Source organism: Chlorocebus sabaeus, chromosome X (genome assembly GCF_047675955.1).
Source record: "Chlorocebus sabaeus isolate Y175 chromosome X, mChlSab1.0.hap1, whole genome shotgun sequence".
Lineage (NCBI taxonomy): Eukaryota > Metazoa > Chordata > Mammalia > Primates > Cercopithecidae > Chlorocebus > Chlorocebus sabaeus.
Genome location: NC_132933.1, coordinates 34,343,269 through 34,358,552, shown reverse-complemented (window position 1 = coordinate 34,358,552; position 15,284 = coordinate 34,343,269). Strand labels below are relative to the sequence as shown.

At 41.5% G+C, this 15,284-nt stretch overlaps 1 protein-coding gene and 1 pseudogene across 1 annotated transcript; one reads left to right on the top strand and one right to left on the bottom strand.

Annotated features, from left to right (window-relative positions):
• The first annotated feature begins 7,393 nt into the window (after positions 1 to 7,393).
• On the top strand, positions 7,394 to 8,296 carry LOC103247327 (heterogeneous nuclear ribonucleoprotein A1-like). Its single transcript, XM_037988863.2, has one exon. The coding sequence runs from the start codon at positions 7,394 to 7,396 to the stop codon at positions 8,294 to 8,296; it is 903 nt and encodes a 300-aa protein (XP_037844791.1).
• Positions 8,297 to 9,121: 825 nt separating this feature from the next.
• LOC103247394 (acyl-coenzyme A diphosphatase NUDT19-like) lies at positions 9,122 to 15,070 on the bottom strand (annotated as a pseudogene).
• Between the last annotated feature and the right edge of the window lie 214 nt (positions 15,071 to 15,284).

Sequence of the window (15,284 nt, the reverse complement as noted above, 5' to 3'; positions counted from 1 at the left end):
TGAACCCCACTGCCCACGCACCCCACCCTCGACTTCCAGAAGAGTGGATTTCTTTCTTCTTCCCTCGGGCACCAAGGAGAGCATTCGGGTATGGCATGATATGGTCAGTGCGTGTATGGCAAACCAGCAATTAGGCTGCTCTCTTCAACTGTGTATCCTCTGCAAAACACACATATACCACATGTACACATCTTACAGAGTACAATAGAGTATTGCAGTTAAACGAGTGAACTCGGGATCCGGACAACCTAGGTTTAAGTCCAGGCTTTGTCACTAACTCAATGAATGACCCTTGGGAAAGTGCTTGAACCACTCTGACTCAGTCATCTCAACTGTAAAATGGAGATGATAATAATAATACTCCTCTCAGAGAGTCATTTTAAGGACTAAATGAGATGAAATATATGAAGTGCACAACACAATGTCTGACATACAGCAACTGCTCCATCAGTGGTACCCGGTATTATTATTGCACAGAGCTTGGTGCATAGAGGATGCCAAATGCATATTTGAGTGGGTATCTGAACATAGGAAGTCTTTATGGGATTAACTTAGGGAGAAGTCAGGGACAATTGGGCTACTCAAGGAAGCTGTTCCCCTGACCTCATTATTCTCTCACTGCACCCTATTTTTTCCTTCAGTGCATTTATCACAATGTACAATTATTACATGTGTTTGATTACTTATTTGATGTTGATGTTTCCCAATAAACTAAGTTTCGTGATGCCAGGGTCCATGTATGTTTTAACCACCACCATGTATCCTGTACCTAGAACAGTGCCAGGAAGATGGTAGGTGCTCAATTAAAGAATTAAAAAATAAATGAAACTGAGTTAAAGAACAAATGAAAGAAGAATTCAGGAATGATGTGGGATGTAGGTGGACCTGAAGGATGAGTAAGAGTTGAGTTGGTAGGCAAGAAAGCTTCTAAATGGAAGGGAATCCTGGGAAACTCCAGCACTTGGTGGTGGAAGGTACAGCGAACAGGGTGCAGTAAGTAGATCCCTTAGTCTGGAAGAGCAAGAGACTGTTTCTGTAGTGTAGTTTACATAGGGGAGGAGTGAGAAGACTGGTAGGGGGATGTAGTGAATGGCTTTGAATGCCAGGCTATCAGGGATTCATTCTATTAGCTTAGGCTTTGGCCTCTATTAGCTTGCAAATATTCCTGGGAAAAAGTGTATATTATCAGCAAAGTATAAATGTGTATAAATTAGTTTACTTGCTCTTTGCCTTAGAAAAAAATTTGTTAGAGGGGAAAGCAATATCAGGAGGCCACTGGAAAGAGAAAATCGTGCCCCGAGATAATAAAAAGCATATAAAGGGGAAGGGGAAGACAAACCTTACCCACTTCCAGGGTTCTGTTGTTCCAGAACCTGAACCTCAAACTTTCTATAGTTTGTTTCATCACAAAATGACTCTTTATAAAAGGTGCAGGCAGGGAGTATAGGTGTTATGGAGGTTTTTAATCACTGAATAAATCTGTTTACCTGTTTATAGGTCTGATGAATGTTTGAAATTTGTTTCTCTGGATTATCTAATTTATTATCTATGGTTTCCTGTGTCATTAAAAAAACTTTGTAAATATCATTTCCGATGGCTGCATGACATTCTATCACATGGTTGTCCCATAACGTAACTATTGTCTTAATGGTTCTCCTCTAGTTATTTACAAGGCCGACATGAATAATATCTTTGTACCAAAATCTTTATCTGTACTACCACTATTTCCTTAAGAAAAATTGCTAGACATGACATTTTTAGGACAAAAGACCCAAAATTTCTTAAAGTTCTTTCATCTTGCCAAATTGCCACCCAGAAAGGCCAGAGCAATTTTTCCTCCTCACCAGTACATGAAAGAGCTTTATAATGTTGAGGGTCGTGATTTTTAAAACATCTTTGCTGCCAGGCACAGAAAGACAAATACCACATGTTCTCACTTATGTGTGGAATCTAAAACAATCTAACTCATAGAGGCAAGAATAGAATGGTGGTTACCAGAGGCTGGGGGTAGCGGTGGGGGTTGAGAATGGGGAGATGTTTGTCAAAAGGTACAAAGTTGCAGTTATGTAACTGACCTAAGGGTTCTTCCTGCCCAGTGCAAAAACAAAATAAATTCAAGACATTGCATTAAAGAAAGAGTTTAATTGACCAGAGGCGGAAGTGTTGGAGTTTAGGGATTTTTCAAAGATAATTTGGTGGGCAGGGGGCTAGGGATGGGGAGTGCAGTTTGGTTGGATCAGAGATTAAGTCATAGGGAGTCGAAGCTGTCTTCTTGCCTTGAGTTGCTTCTGGGTAGGGCCACAGTAGTGGTTGACAGGTCCAGGTGGAACCATCGATGTCAGACGTGCAACGAACCTGAAAAGACATTTCAAAAGGCCAATCTTAAGTTCTGCAGTAGGGATGTCATCAGCAGTAATTGGGAAAGTTGCATATCTTGTGACCCCAGGAATAATGGTGGGTAATTGTTTATGTCTGCACCTTAGCAGAATTCAGCCTCCTCTTATCCTCTTAGCCTGGTGGTCTCTCCTTAGCTTTACAAAAGCGGTTGAGTTATGATGAAAGACTATTATTATTTAAGCTATAAACTAAATGCCTCCCAAAGTTAGCTTGACTGAAGCCCAGGATTAATTAAAAGCAGCTTAAAGGCTAAAGGCAAAAGGGAGGTTGGCCAGATCAGATCTCCAGTCCCCCACAACGCCATAATTTTCTCACTGATATATTTTTCGCAAAGGAGGTTTCAGTTGGGAGAAATAAATGGTAACTTATTTCAGTAAATGATGTGATTGTTTTTACCCAGATTACAAATCATCCCTGTACCACTTATCGAATAATCCTTCCCTTTCCCATTGAATTGTGATCTTTTCTTTACCTTATAAATTCATATATATATACATATATATATGTACACGTGTACATATACACACATATTTTTGCTTTATTTTGTTTCTAGGCTCTATTCTGACCCATTGATCTGACTCTTCTTGCATGACTATCACTGTTTTAAATGTTGCAGTTTTATAATACATTTTGATAGCATTACTCCTCTGCCTCAGACTTTGCTTAGCTATTTAACTTAGTTCACATTTCCAGACAAATATTGCAATCATTTTGTTAGAAGGGCCGGTTCCTCCCCAGAGCCTACCTAAGTCACATGTTTTGGGTGCTGCCTAATTCATCTACTTTGATCATGAGACACACTCATCCTCATAATGAGAAATGCAAAAGCCCAAATAAGCCAGACTCTAATTCTACCTTTAGCTTTCATACCATCTTTGGCTCCTAAAGGGAAAAATCAAAAGAGGGAAAATATTTTGTCCACACTGAAGAGCTGACATGAAAAGAATTGTTTACCATGCCAATCGTATTTTATTTATTTTATCACAGAACAATTGGAATGTAAATCAATCATTTTCAAAGTATGTTTTTCCCTCTACCCAAAGTGGAATTACTCTCTAAAGTGACAAACATTAGTATTTTATCTATGTATTTATTTTCGTTTCATTACTAACATCATGGAATTACATTTACAAATGCTCTCAGCTTTGTCTCTGTGTCTATGGAAACATGAATTACTTAGCCTTTTGGAGCCTCAGTTCCCTCATATGGAAAATGGCAATAATGACTCCATTGTGCAAAATGCCTGACTCACAGTTGGCCATCAGTAAATGTTGGCTATCTTATATAATTATGACAGGTAGTAGAGCATTTTGGTTCAGAGCACAGCCTCTGGAGTCAGGCTTCTTTGGTTCAAATTTTATCTTCATCAGTAAATGATTTTCTGATCTTGGATAAGTTAGCTAACCTGAATGTGCCTTGATTTCTTCTTCTGTAAAATGTGTTAATAAAATTACTTGCTTTATTGGTTGTAAGAAATGAGTTCACTCTGTCAATGAAGAGTCAAACTGTAAAATATTTGAAGAGTAGTATTCTGAGCCAGATATGAGTGGCCAATGGCCCATGACACAAGCCCCATGAGAACCTAAGAACATGTGCCCAAGGTGGTTGGGCTACAGCTTGGTTTTATACATTTTAAGGAGACATATCAATTAATACATGTAAGACGTACATCGGTTCAATCTGGAAAAGTGGGGATATCTGGCAGGAAGGGCAGAGGTGAGGGGGTTGCTTCTAAGTCATAGACGGATTCAAAGATTTTCTGATTGCCAGTTGGTTGAAAGAGTTATTATCTAAAGACCTGGAGTCAATATAAAGGAATGTCTAGGTTACTATAAGGGATTGTGGAGACCAAGGTTTTGTCATGTAGATGGAGCCTCCAGGTAGCAGGCTTCAGAGAGAATAAGTTGTAAATGTTTCTTATCAAACTTAAAGAGTCTACTCTATCAGTCTTTTTTTTTTTTTTTTAAACAGAGTTTCGCTCTTGTCTCCCAGGCTGAAGTGCAGTGGCACAATCTTGGCTCACTGCAACCTCCACCTCCGGGTTCAAGTGATTCTCCTGCCTCAGCCTCCCAAGTAGCTGGGACTACAGGCATGCTCCACCTGTAATCCAGCTACCTGGGAGGATTACAGGCATACTCCACCAGCTAATTTTTTGTATTTAGAAGAGATGGGATTTCACCATGCTGGTCAGGCTGGTCTCGAACTCCTGACCGCAGGTAATCCGCCTGCCTTGGACTCCCAAAGTGCTGGGATTACAGGCGTGAGCCACTGCGCCTGGCCTCTATCAGTCTTAAGGTCTCTGTGTTGATATTAATGCTGGTCAGCTGTGCCTGAATTCCAAAACGGAGAAGGGTATAATGAAGTATGTCTGACTTCCCGTCATGGCCCGAACTAGTTTTTCAACTTAACTCTGGAATGCACTTAGCCACGGGGAGGGCCCATCAGTTGGTTGAGGGGTTAGAATTTTATTTTTGGTTTACAACTCCATAAAACATGTAGAAGAGTTTCTGGCACATATGAGGCACTCAATTAATTTTGGCTATTCTTGTTGACAGTATCCTTGGTGATGGTGTTATTGATTATCTTAATCCTTATTATTTGGGCAACGACATAATCAAGAACATATTACCTCACAGCGCCATCTAGTGCTTATTTTGGAAAATGCCAAATCCCTTTCCCTTGAACAACAGTCATTTGGTGAGGAGAATTTTTAAAATTCCAATTTTAGGAATACAAAAGGAGTTTGGAAATATCATGATTTCAAATTTTCTCCAGCCCATCTGGGCTTGTATTTATAAATGTCAGGGCTCTTGGTTACAAATGACAGAAACTGACTCTGGCTGAATTTAGCAAATACATTTCACAGAATCAACAGAAAGGCAGGTAAACCAGGATAAAGAAATGGTCAGGAATCATGGGAGGACCCCAGTCAAGATTTGCCATAGGACCAGCTTGGTTGGTATGTCACTCCTGGCAACAACCACCTTCACCACCTCTACACACCACCACCACAAAACACTGCTACATCTGGACTCCACTGATTTGACGTTCCGGTGTGCTAGATGCAGTTTCTATGAATGAATTCAAAATGGCCACTTTTTGTATAAACCTCTCAAGATCCAAAGTCTTCAGTAAGAGACTGGGTCCCCAATGGGCTCCCTAACCACTCAGGGCTTGTGGAGAGGGAATATGTGCTTCCCTTAGTTTCCACAGTAGGAGGCCTCAGCCTTGTTTTCCAGGCTCACAATGGAGGAATAGCTCAAAAAAGAAGAGAGTTTGGACATCCACCTCAAGTAGGGTTGCTGGATAAAATACAGGATACACAGTTAAGTTGGAATTTCAGAAAAACAATGAACACATTTTTAGTATGAGTATGCCAATATTGCATGCAGCATACTTACAGCAAAAACTTGGAAAGATGAAAATGCCCGGTTTAAGTGTGGAGGGCACAATGAGATGAGCACTCTTGCATATTACCGGTTGGTATGCCTATTAATATATTCAAGTGGATTAAAAATATTCACAACTACTAACCCTCAAATACTGTTTTTAGGAATCTTCATAGCCTATGACCCAATAGTTGAATTTTAAGGAGTGTATCCTAAGAAAATGATCAAAAATAGGCAAAACAATTTATATGCAGAGTGCTCATTGCAGTTGCTGTTCATAAAGAAAAATTGGAAATAAACCTAAATATGCAAGATAGGAGAATGGCCAAATAAATTGTGGTAAATACATATGATAGCATCCTATATAGTCATTAAAAATATGTTCATGAAGAATTCTAGATACATGAAAACTGACAAGGAAATGTTCAGAGATAAGAGCAGGGCAGATAATAGCACGTACAACTCACTAACTGTAATCTTAGGCTACTTAACCTCTCTCTATCTCAGTTTACTCCTCTGTGAAATGGTATAATAATAGTAATAAGAATGGAACTTGGAATAGTGCTTCGCACATACCAAGTGTTATGTGTTGACTGGAGTGTGTGTGTGTGTGTGTGTGTGTGTATGTGCATGTTTGAGGAGGGGACAGAGGAGAAAGAAATGGTAGTCAAGGGACTTTTGCAATAATTGTAGCAACCTAAGTCAGTGTTTCCATGTCTCAGTCTCTAGTTTCATGGTTGTTGAGAGTCAGTTTATGGTGGCAGTGGTAGTGGCTCAGCTTCACTGGGCTGCAGCTATGGTGTTCTATTCCTTTGTTTTGTTTTCTTTTAATTCATCATTGTCTTTATTTTATAGTAGGAAAACTAAGGCATTTCATGAAAAAGGAAGTCAATTGTACAATGTATAATACAGTCAAAGATCTTGACACAGAACTGGTGTCTTAACTATCATTTTTCACCTTTAATCAATAAACATTATTCCTCTTTAAAGACAATGAAAAATTACTCATGTTAAATGTAGAAAAAATAAACATCATTAATTAAACACTACATCTGTAACCTCTTTACATTCATTAACACTCAGGAGTAAAAACAATAAAGATTTTTGTTATGGCTTCGTGTTTCTTTAAAATATTAACTAAAATAGATTTCTAATTTGGGAAACATGACTAATGCCATTTGGTTTTAAAAAGAATTGTATCTTAATCATCAAGCTAAAGACATAGAAACAAAACAATGACATGGTCACTTGAAGTGTGTCTCAGTCTAATTTTCACCATCTAATAAGACACCCTTAAAGTAATTCCAACAGAAAGTCTAAGAAATTCATCGATCAACTTCCAAAGCACATCAGGGAAGATGCTAAAACAGTGGACATTGAGAACAGCAGCAGCAGAACATCTTATTTAAACTTTGGAGATAATAAAACAATACGGAAGTGGGAACCCTTGTGAAATTTTTTTTCTTGTTTTGGTTAACAAGATCATTAATACTTTACAAACTTCATACATGTGGCACACTGTAAGGTTTAAAGAATAAAATAAGGGGCTTTCTGCCCTTGGACGCCGCTGAAGAAGCATCCTTAAAGTCTCTCTTTTCCCTGCCCTCATGTCTAAGTCAGAGTCTCCTAAAGAGCCCAACCGGCAGAGGAAGCTTTTCATTGGAGTGTTGAGCTTTGAAACAACCAATGAGAGCCTGAGGAGTCATTTTGAGCAATGGGGAACGCTCCTGGACGGTGTGGTAATGAGAGTTCCAAACACCAAGCACTCCAGGGTCTTTGGGTTTTTCGCATATGCCACTGTGGAGGAGGCAGATGCAGCCATGAATGCAAGGCCACACAAGGTGGATGGAAGAGTTGTGGAACCAAAGAGAGCAGTCTCAAGAGAAGATTCTCAAAGACCAGGTGCCCACTTAACTGTGAAAAATATATTTGTTGGTGGCATTAAAGAAGACACTGAAGAACATCATCACCTAATAGATTATTTTGAACAGTATGGAAAAATCGAAGTGACTGAAATCATGACTGACCGAGGCAGTGGCAAGAAAAGGGGCTTTGCCTTTGTAACCTTTGACGACCATGACTCCGTGGATAAGCTTGTGGTTCAGAAATACCATACTGTGAATGGCCACAACTGTGAAGTTAGGAAAGTCCTGTCAAAGCAAGAGATGGCGAGTGCTTCATCCAGCCAAAGAGGACGAAGTGGTTCTGGAAACTTTGGTGGTGGTTGTGGAGGTGGTTTTGGTGGGAATGACAACTTTAGTCGTGGAAGAAACTTCAGTGGTCATGGTGGCTTTGGTGGCAGCCATGGTGGTGGTGGATATGATGGCAGTGGGGATGACTGTAATGGATTTGGTAATGATGGAAGCAATTTTGCAGGTGGTGGAAGCTACATTGATTTTGGCAATTACAACAATCAGTCTTCAAATTCTGGACCCATGAAGGGAGGAAATTTTGAAGGCAGAAGCTCTGGCCCCTATGATGGTGGAGGCCAATACTTTGCCAAACCATGAAACCAAGGTGGCTATGGCGGTTCCAGTAGCAGCAGTAGCTATGGCAGTAGCAGAAGATTTTAATTAGGAAACAGAGCTTAGCAGGAGAGGAGAGCCAGAGAAGTGACAGAGAAGCTACAGGTTACAACAGATTTGTGAACTCAGCCAAGCACAGTGGTGGCAGAGCCTAGCTGCTACAAAGACGACATGTTTTAGACAAATACTCATGTATATGGGAAAAAACTCGAGAACTGTATTTGTGATTAATTGTATAACAGGTTATTTTAGTTTCTGTTCTGTGGAAAGTGTAAAGCATTCTAACAAAGGGTTTTAATGTAGATTTTTTTTTTTTGCACCTATGCTGTTGATTGCTAATTATGATAGTCTTATCGTGATGCTGAATAAATGTCTTTTAAAAAAAATAAATAAAACAAGCAAGAGAGCTCCCTGAAATAAGAAACACTGCATTATAATAACTTTTTTTTTTTTTTTTTTTTTTTGAGATGGAATCTCCCTCTGTCGCCCAGGCTGGAGTGCAGTGGTGCAATCTCGGCTCACTGCAACCTCAGTCTCGCGGATTCAAGCGATTCTCCTGCCTCAGCCTCCCCAGTAGCTGGGATTACAGGCGTGCGCCACGACGCCCCGCTTATTTCTGTATTTTTAGTAGAGATGGGGTTTCACCATGTTGGCCAGGATGGTCTGGAACTCTTGACTTCAAGTGATCCACCCGCCTCGGCCTCCCAAAGTGCTAGGATTACAGGCGTGAGCCACCGCGCCCGGCCGTATAACTTTTATAGGCACACACTTCCTTAAGTTTCAAGCAAGTTTAAATTCAACCCTTGTTATTCACGAGGACTTCAAGTAGGCCAGTTTACAAACAAGCATGAGCACCCTACAAATGACTCTTACTACAGAGTTCTTAGGATAAACGTGTTTGCACTTTGAACAGTCACGTGAGTATCGTAAAGCTGGCGACTGTATTATTACTATCCAGTGAAATTGCTTGCCTTCCTTCATGATTTCTTCAGCCTTTTTTTCAGCAGAGAAAAGATTTTCTAAAAAGTCTGAATCTTCTAAGTATAGCTCATCACTGGTAAAAGCTAGAGCATCCCATCAGCAGTTAACAAGGTGATCGACAGCCACCTTTCCAGTCCTTCTAATGCCAGATCCAAACAAAATGTGTGCAAATCAGAGAGGCAAAGTTTTCAAGTCTTCTCATTTCGTAGAACTGTGGGGGTGCCAGCCAAATTTCTTTTGATAAGAAACTTTCAGTTGCCTTTGATGGCGATGACCAGTGACAGCCCACCACCTCCGCCAAGTCGGGGTAGACTGGCAGCGGCTCGCGCAGGCAGCATAGGAAGAAGGAAGCTTCGAAGAGGCGAGTTGCGCCACGCGAGAAAGGGGTGAGCCAGACGCTCCAGTGGTGCAGCGCCCAGATGTCGGGCGTGCAGCCGAGGTGCGCTCACAGCCGCAGGAAGTGGCGCGAGTCCTGGGCGCAAGCGGGCGCAGCAGGCGGCCAGGCCCGGCTGCAGCTCGAGGGCGAGGCCGGGTTCTGGCGCAGGACCCAGGCGGGGAGGTCCTGGGCGTTGCTCTATTCTTGAAGCCAGTCATCCTAGCGGAGGCTTCCTGATGACCCACTTTTCTGTCTGAGGGCAGAGGTCACAGTACCCCAATGGGCCTGTTTAGTGATAGAGTCCTGGTAGTCATTCCTACAGCCCGAGGCTATAGCCTGTTCTTCCAACCCTTTCACTGATTTTTGTAAGCTCTTAATTCCCTGTGTCCCATCCTTTTCTCCTCTAAATAACTAAGCAGTTTCTGTTTCTCACCACTGTACAGCGTCTAATACAAGGATGAAATTAAAAGTTATGTTTAGGACATGTAAATATTCTGATACCTATTGATGTCAAGTATGCCTAATGTATACAGGATCTGGAGTCCAGGGGTAAGACCAGGGTAAAAAGTTTATTTTATGCTTTTTTCTCCTTCCTTTTGTCTTTCATATAAAGTTTAAATATGTGAGTCTTAAGTATATGAAAAACATTAGGACTGAATGAGATCACCTGAGCAGAGAATGAGAACAGATGCTGGCCCAGGACGTATCTGGGGCACTCCAACATTTAAAAGTCTGGCAAAGGAGGTGTAAATGGTATGGGCAGCTGAGAATGAGTAGTGAATAAGAAAGGAGAAAAACCATCAAAGGATGTGGGATGTATCTCAGAAACTAAGTAAGGAAAGTATTTCAGGGTGTAGTGATCAACTCCATCAAATGTTGTACTCTGTGTACAAAGTGCTCTGAGCGTACTTTGAGAGACAGAGTCCAAAGATAAAGTTACAAAAATGTCCATGGAATCAGAACATAAATAAGAATGGCATTGAAGGAGTGATGCAGACAAAAGCCCAGTAGAGTAAGTGGAAGAGAGAATGGGAGGCAAGGATGTGGAGATGATACATATAGACAACCCTTTGTAGAAGTTTATATACACAGGAAACAGAAAATGCAGGGGAGTAGCTACTAGGAAGATTTGGGGTTAGGGAAAGGTTTTTGGTTTTGGTTTTGGTTTTTTTGTTTGCTTGTTTTTGTTTTGTTATGTTTTTTTGAAACAGGGTTTCTCTCCCATCGCCCAGGCTGTACTGCAGTGGTACACTCTTGCTTCACTACAACCTCCACCTACCAGGCTCAAGCGATCCTCCTGCCTCAGCCTCCCAAGTAGCTGGGATTACAGGCATGTGCCACCACACCCAGCTAATTTTTGTATTTTTAGTAGAGAACAGGCTTTCACCATGTTGGCCAGGCTGGTCTCAAATTCCTGACCTCAAGTGATCTGCCTGCCTCGGCCTCGCAAAGTGCGGGGATTACAGGCATGAGCCACGGCGCCTGGCCCCGGGGAAGGTGTCTTAAAAGAGAAGAAACACTAAAGCATGTTTATCTGCTCATAAGTACGATCAAGGAGAGAAGAAGATAAACTATGGGAGCCAGGGTTTTGAGAATTAGGCAAATAGATGCAGAGTTCAAGGGGAAGGCCCTTGACAGGAGTAAAGACACTCTCTGCACAGTACCGAGAAGGAATACAGAGAATACAGCTGCAGGTAGGGTTTGGTGGGTTTGGTGGCAGGGAGATGATAGTTTACATCTAATTGTTTCTATTTTCTTAAAGAAATGAAATGCAATATCATCAGCTGAAAGCAAGAATAGAGAGGTGGGCTCTTCCTCCTTCATTATCCCCTGGTAGCCACGACCTGCTTTCTGTCACTATATGTTAGATTGTATTTTCTGGGCATTTGCATAGAGATAATCATATACTTTTTGTCCCAAATTATTTCATGTTTAATATGTTGTTGTGGATGTTTTAATGTTGTTGTGGATGTTATTGTCTCTTTCTTCATTTTGATTTCTGATTGTTCGTTGTTATTGAATATTTAGAATATAGAAATAAAATTGGTATTTATATGTCAATCTTGTCTCCTTTAGCCTTGCTAACTTACTCATTCGTTCTAGTAGCTTATTTGTAGAATTTGTTGGATTTTCTACATAGATAATCATGTCATCTGTGAATAAAACCGTTTTGATTCTTTTCCAAAGTTTTTTTTCAAGGGAGACCAGCAAGTAGAGTACTGTGCTTTCTACTACGATGTTCAGTTGTTTATGTGCAGTTAGGAAATGGGGGAACAGCTGGGTTTAATCAGAGCTGGGCTTTTGTAAGGTCTAGTGTATGACCAAGAGAGGGTGGCTAATGTGGGCTAGAGGAAAAAGTGTTAGAGGTGAAGAAAGTCAAGGAAGTGGAAGGTCATGGTGTGGGATGGGTCATCCACATTGATGTTAAAGTCACTAAAAATGATGGACCAGCATCAGCTTGGGGAGGACAACTGAGTCTGGAGGGAAAGACTTCCTCAATAGAATTTACACCCTCCTGGGGAGTCATGGGTGCGGGTGTGCGGACCAGGGCATGGATCCTGGACACTCTGGGACACTGCCTCCCAACCACAATATGTGCCTAGGCTGGGACATGTAGCTGATCCACACTCCACTCCTCCCCACCCTCAGAGACCTTTGAACCGAACTCTTGGTTCAGCTCAAAGCTCTCAATAACCTAGAGACTTTTTGGAAACAAAGTCCTCTCTACTTTCTTCCTGGCATATGTAAAGCTCAGATCTCCTTGTCACAAAGCCCTGGCCATCCTCTGTGGCAAGAGTAAGAGAGAGAAAGATAAATTTTGTTTAGCGATGAACTTATATGGCAGAAAAAACAGAAGACAATTCATTTTCAATTAGATTATCTTACCACACCAAAAAAAAAATCAAGGAAAGGATAATTCCCACGTATTAACTCTAGATATTTCTGATTGGTGGGAAAGTGGGATAGTGCCTGTATACATGCAAAGGGATGGAGTATGTGTGTGTGTGTGTGTGTGTGTGTGTGGTGTGGGTCGCATACCAGCACAAGGAAATAGGGGAATGTCTTTGACACCTTACTGCCTGCCACTTCTTTGATGGTCTCTCCTATTTTATTTAAGTCTCCTGTCCCAGGGCTACTCATACCCTCATATTTTCCTCAGGCTAAAGAGGATGTCCACTGTGTGTTGTACGGAGCAAAATTCTCTCTACTTCCATCCCTATTTACCAGTTAGCTCTCTTTGAGGTTACAATGGATACGAAAGGGTTAATAAGATTCGAAAGAACATACTATTGCTTTAGCAAACCACTGTGTTTCCTAGGCAACATAATGCCTGTATTTCTCCTGTTTCTTCCTGTTTCCAAAAGCCCCTATGGAGGGAATGGTAAAAATATTAGCCTTGGCCAATACTCAAGCCCTTGCTGTTTCCCCTCTCTCCCCAATCTGTTCCCCTCACAGTTGACCTTGCCTCCTACTTCATGGAAAACACTGAAACTGTCAGGTTTGAATTCCCTCTCCTTCTCCTCTTAAAGGAGAAGCTATGATCCTTCCACCTGTTCTTTCGATTTCATCCTCTCTTGTCTCATTCCATGCCACAGGGTTGATTAATACCCACTCTGGGCAGAGCGAGGTGGCTCATGCCTGTAATCCCTGCACTTTGGGAGGCCAAGGTGGGTGGATCGCTTGAGGTCAAGAGTTCAAGACCAGCCTGGCCAATATGGCGGAATCCCATCTCTACTAAAGAATTTGCAAAAATTAGCCAGGAGTGGTGGTGGGCACCTGTAATCCCAGCTACTCCGGAGGCTGAGGCATAAGAATCGCTTGAACCCAGGAGACAGAGGTTGCAGTGAGCTGAGATCACACCACTGCACTCCAGCCTGGGCAACAAGAGCAAAACTCCATCTCAAAAAAAAAAAAGTACCCACTCTGTCCTGTACTTTCAACCTCTAAGCATTACTACCTACCTTGCTGCAACTGAAGTCTATGACAGTTTTCAGAACAACAAAAATCAAACCAAGGAATCCAATTCTCTCTTTTCCCTACCTCCTTTGCCTTAGTCAAGCTTCTCAAACTTCTTTTTTGAGAGATAGATCTCCTCAATCCTCATGTTCCACTCACTCCCTAGGCCACTGGAACCAGACTTTCACCATTCTCATGCCACAATAAAGAGTCTGGCATAGGTAACCCAGGACTTCCTAACTGTCTAGTCCAACTTACACCTTAGTTTTCATCTTTCTTGATCCATTTACAGCCCTTGGCACTGTAAACCTCTCCCTCCTGGAAACCCTGTCTCCTCCCTTTGCTTCTATTGGACCACACTATTCTGCCATTTTCCTACCACTTGTGGTTTTTATTCTCAATCTCCTTGGTGGGTTTCTCTTCCTCTACTTATTCCTACAATGTTAATCTTCCCCAAGACTCTATCTTGGCCCTCTTTTTCTCTCTGCAACCTGCCTATAAATGCCAGGCCAGTAATATGAGTAAGTAATGCAAGTCTGGTTGATGTGTGGCAATGTAGTATATGCCAGAAATCACAAAGAAATGTGTTCTTGCCCTGTTTTTATTTTGAAATAGTAACCCTGTTCTCTATCTTTCATTTTCCACTTTTGATAGAGTCATAGGTACAAAGAAATTTTGATGATCCATTTAATTCTGCTTTAACAAAAACAGAGTAAATGTGATAAAAGACAGTTGATACTTGTTCTCAGCATTTGGGATACAGCAGGGAGAAATGGGGCTTCTTTAGGTGTACCTGCTAAAGGAGGCAGCTGCTAATCAGAGATATAATGTCAGATCTCTCTCTCTCTCTTTTTTTTTATTTTTTTTTATTTTTATTTTTTGGAGACAAAGTCTTGCTGTGTCGCCCAGGCTGGGGCTGGAGTGCAGTGGCGCAACCTCAGCTCACTGCCACCTCCGCCTCCTGGGTTTAAGTGATTCTCGTGCCACACCCAGTTAATTTTTGTATTTTTAGTAAAGACAGGGTTTCATGATGTTGGCCAGGCTGGTTTTGAACTCCTGGCCTCAAGTGATCTGCCCACCTTGGCCTCCCAAAGTGATCTTCTCATTTCTTAAGAGAAGATTTTTATGTCAGAAATGCAGGTTTTATGTAAAAATCTATTGGTTAAGTGCTTACATGTAATATTTTAAAAATTAAAATAATGTGAGGGTCAAATAAACATGTGTTCGAGCCAGCCGTAGTCACCAAGGCTAACAATTTTCAACCTTGGCTTAGAACATTGTGCAATGAGCCTTGAAGAGAGACAGACCTCTGCCCTATATTCTCCTTGGGATCTAATTCAATGCCAGTGGTTTCAGCTACCACCCATAGTCTGATACCTCCTGTCTTTATCCCTCCAGTCCAGACCTCCATCCTGAGCCCCAAACCCAAATATCCGATTGGACATATTACTGGATAACACCACCAGAATGTTCCTTCTGCCCGTGCTTTTCAAACATTAATGTGCATGTGAATCATCTGGAGGACTTGTTAAAATGGAGATTCTGATTCAGTACGTCTGGCATACTGCCCAAGATCGTGCATTTCCAACAAGCTCCCAGCGGATGCCAAAGCTGCTGGTTTATGAACCACACTTTAAAACACAACCCCCATTTGCATAC

Excerpts from the sequence above, each read along its gene's own strand:
- LOC103247327 (XM_037988863.2), top strand. The coding sequence starts at position 7,394 with ATGTCTAAGTCAGAGTCTCCTAAAGAGCCCAACCGGCAGAGGAAGCTT.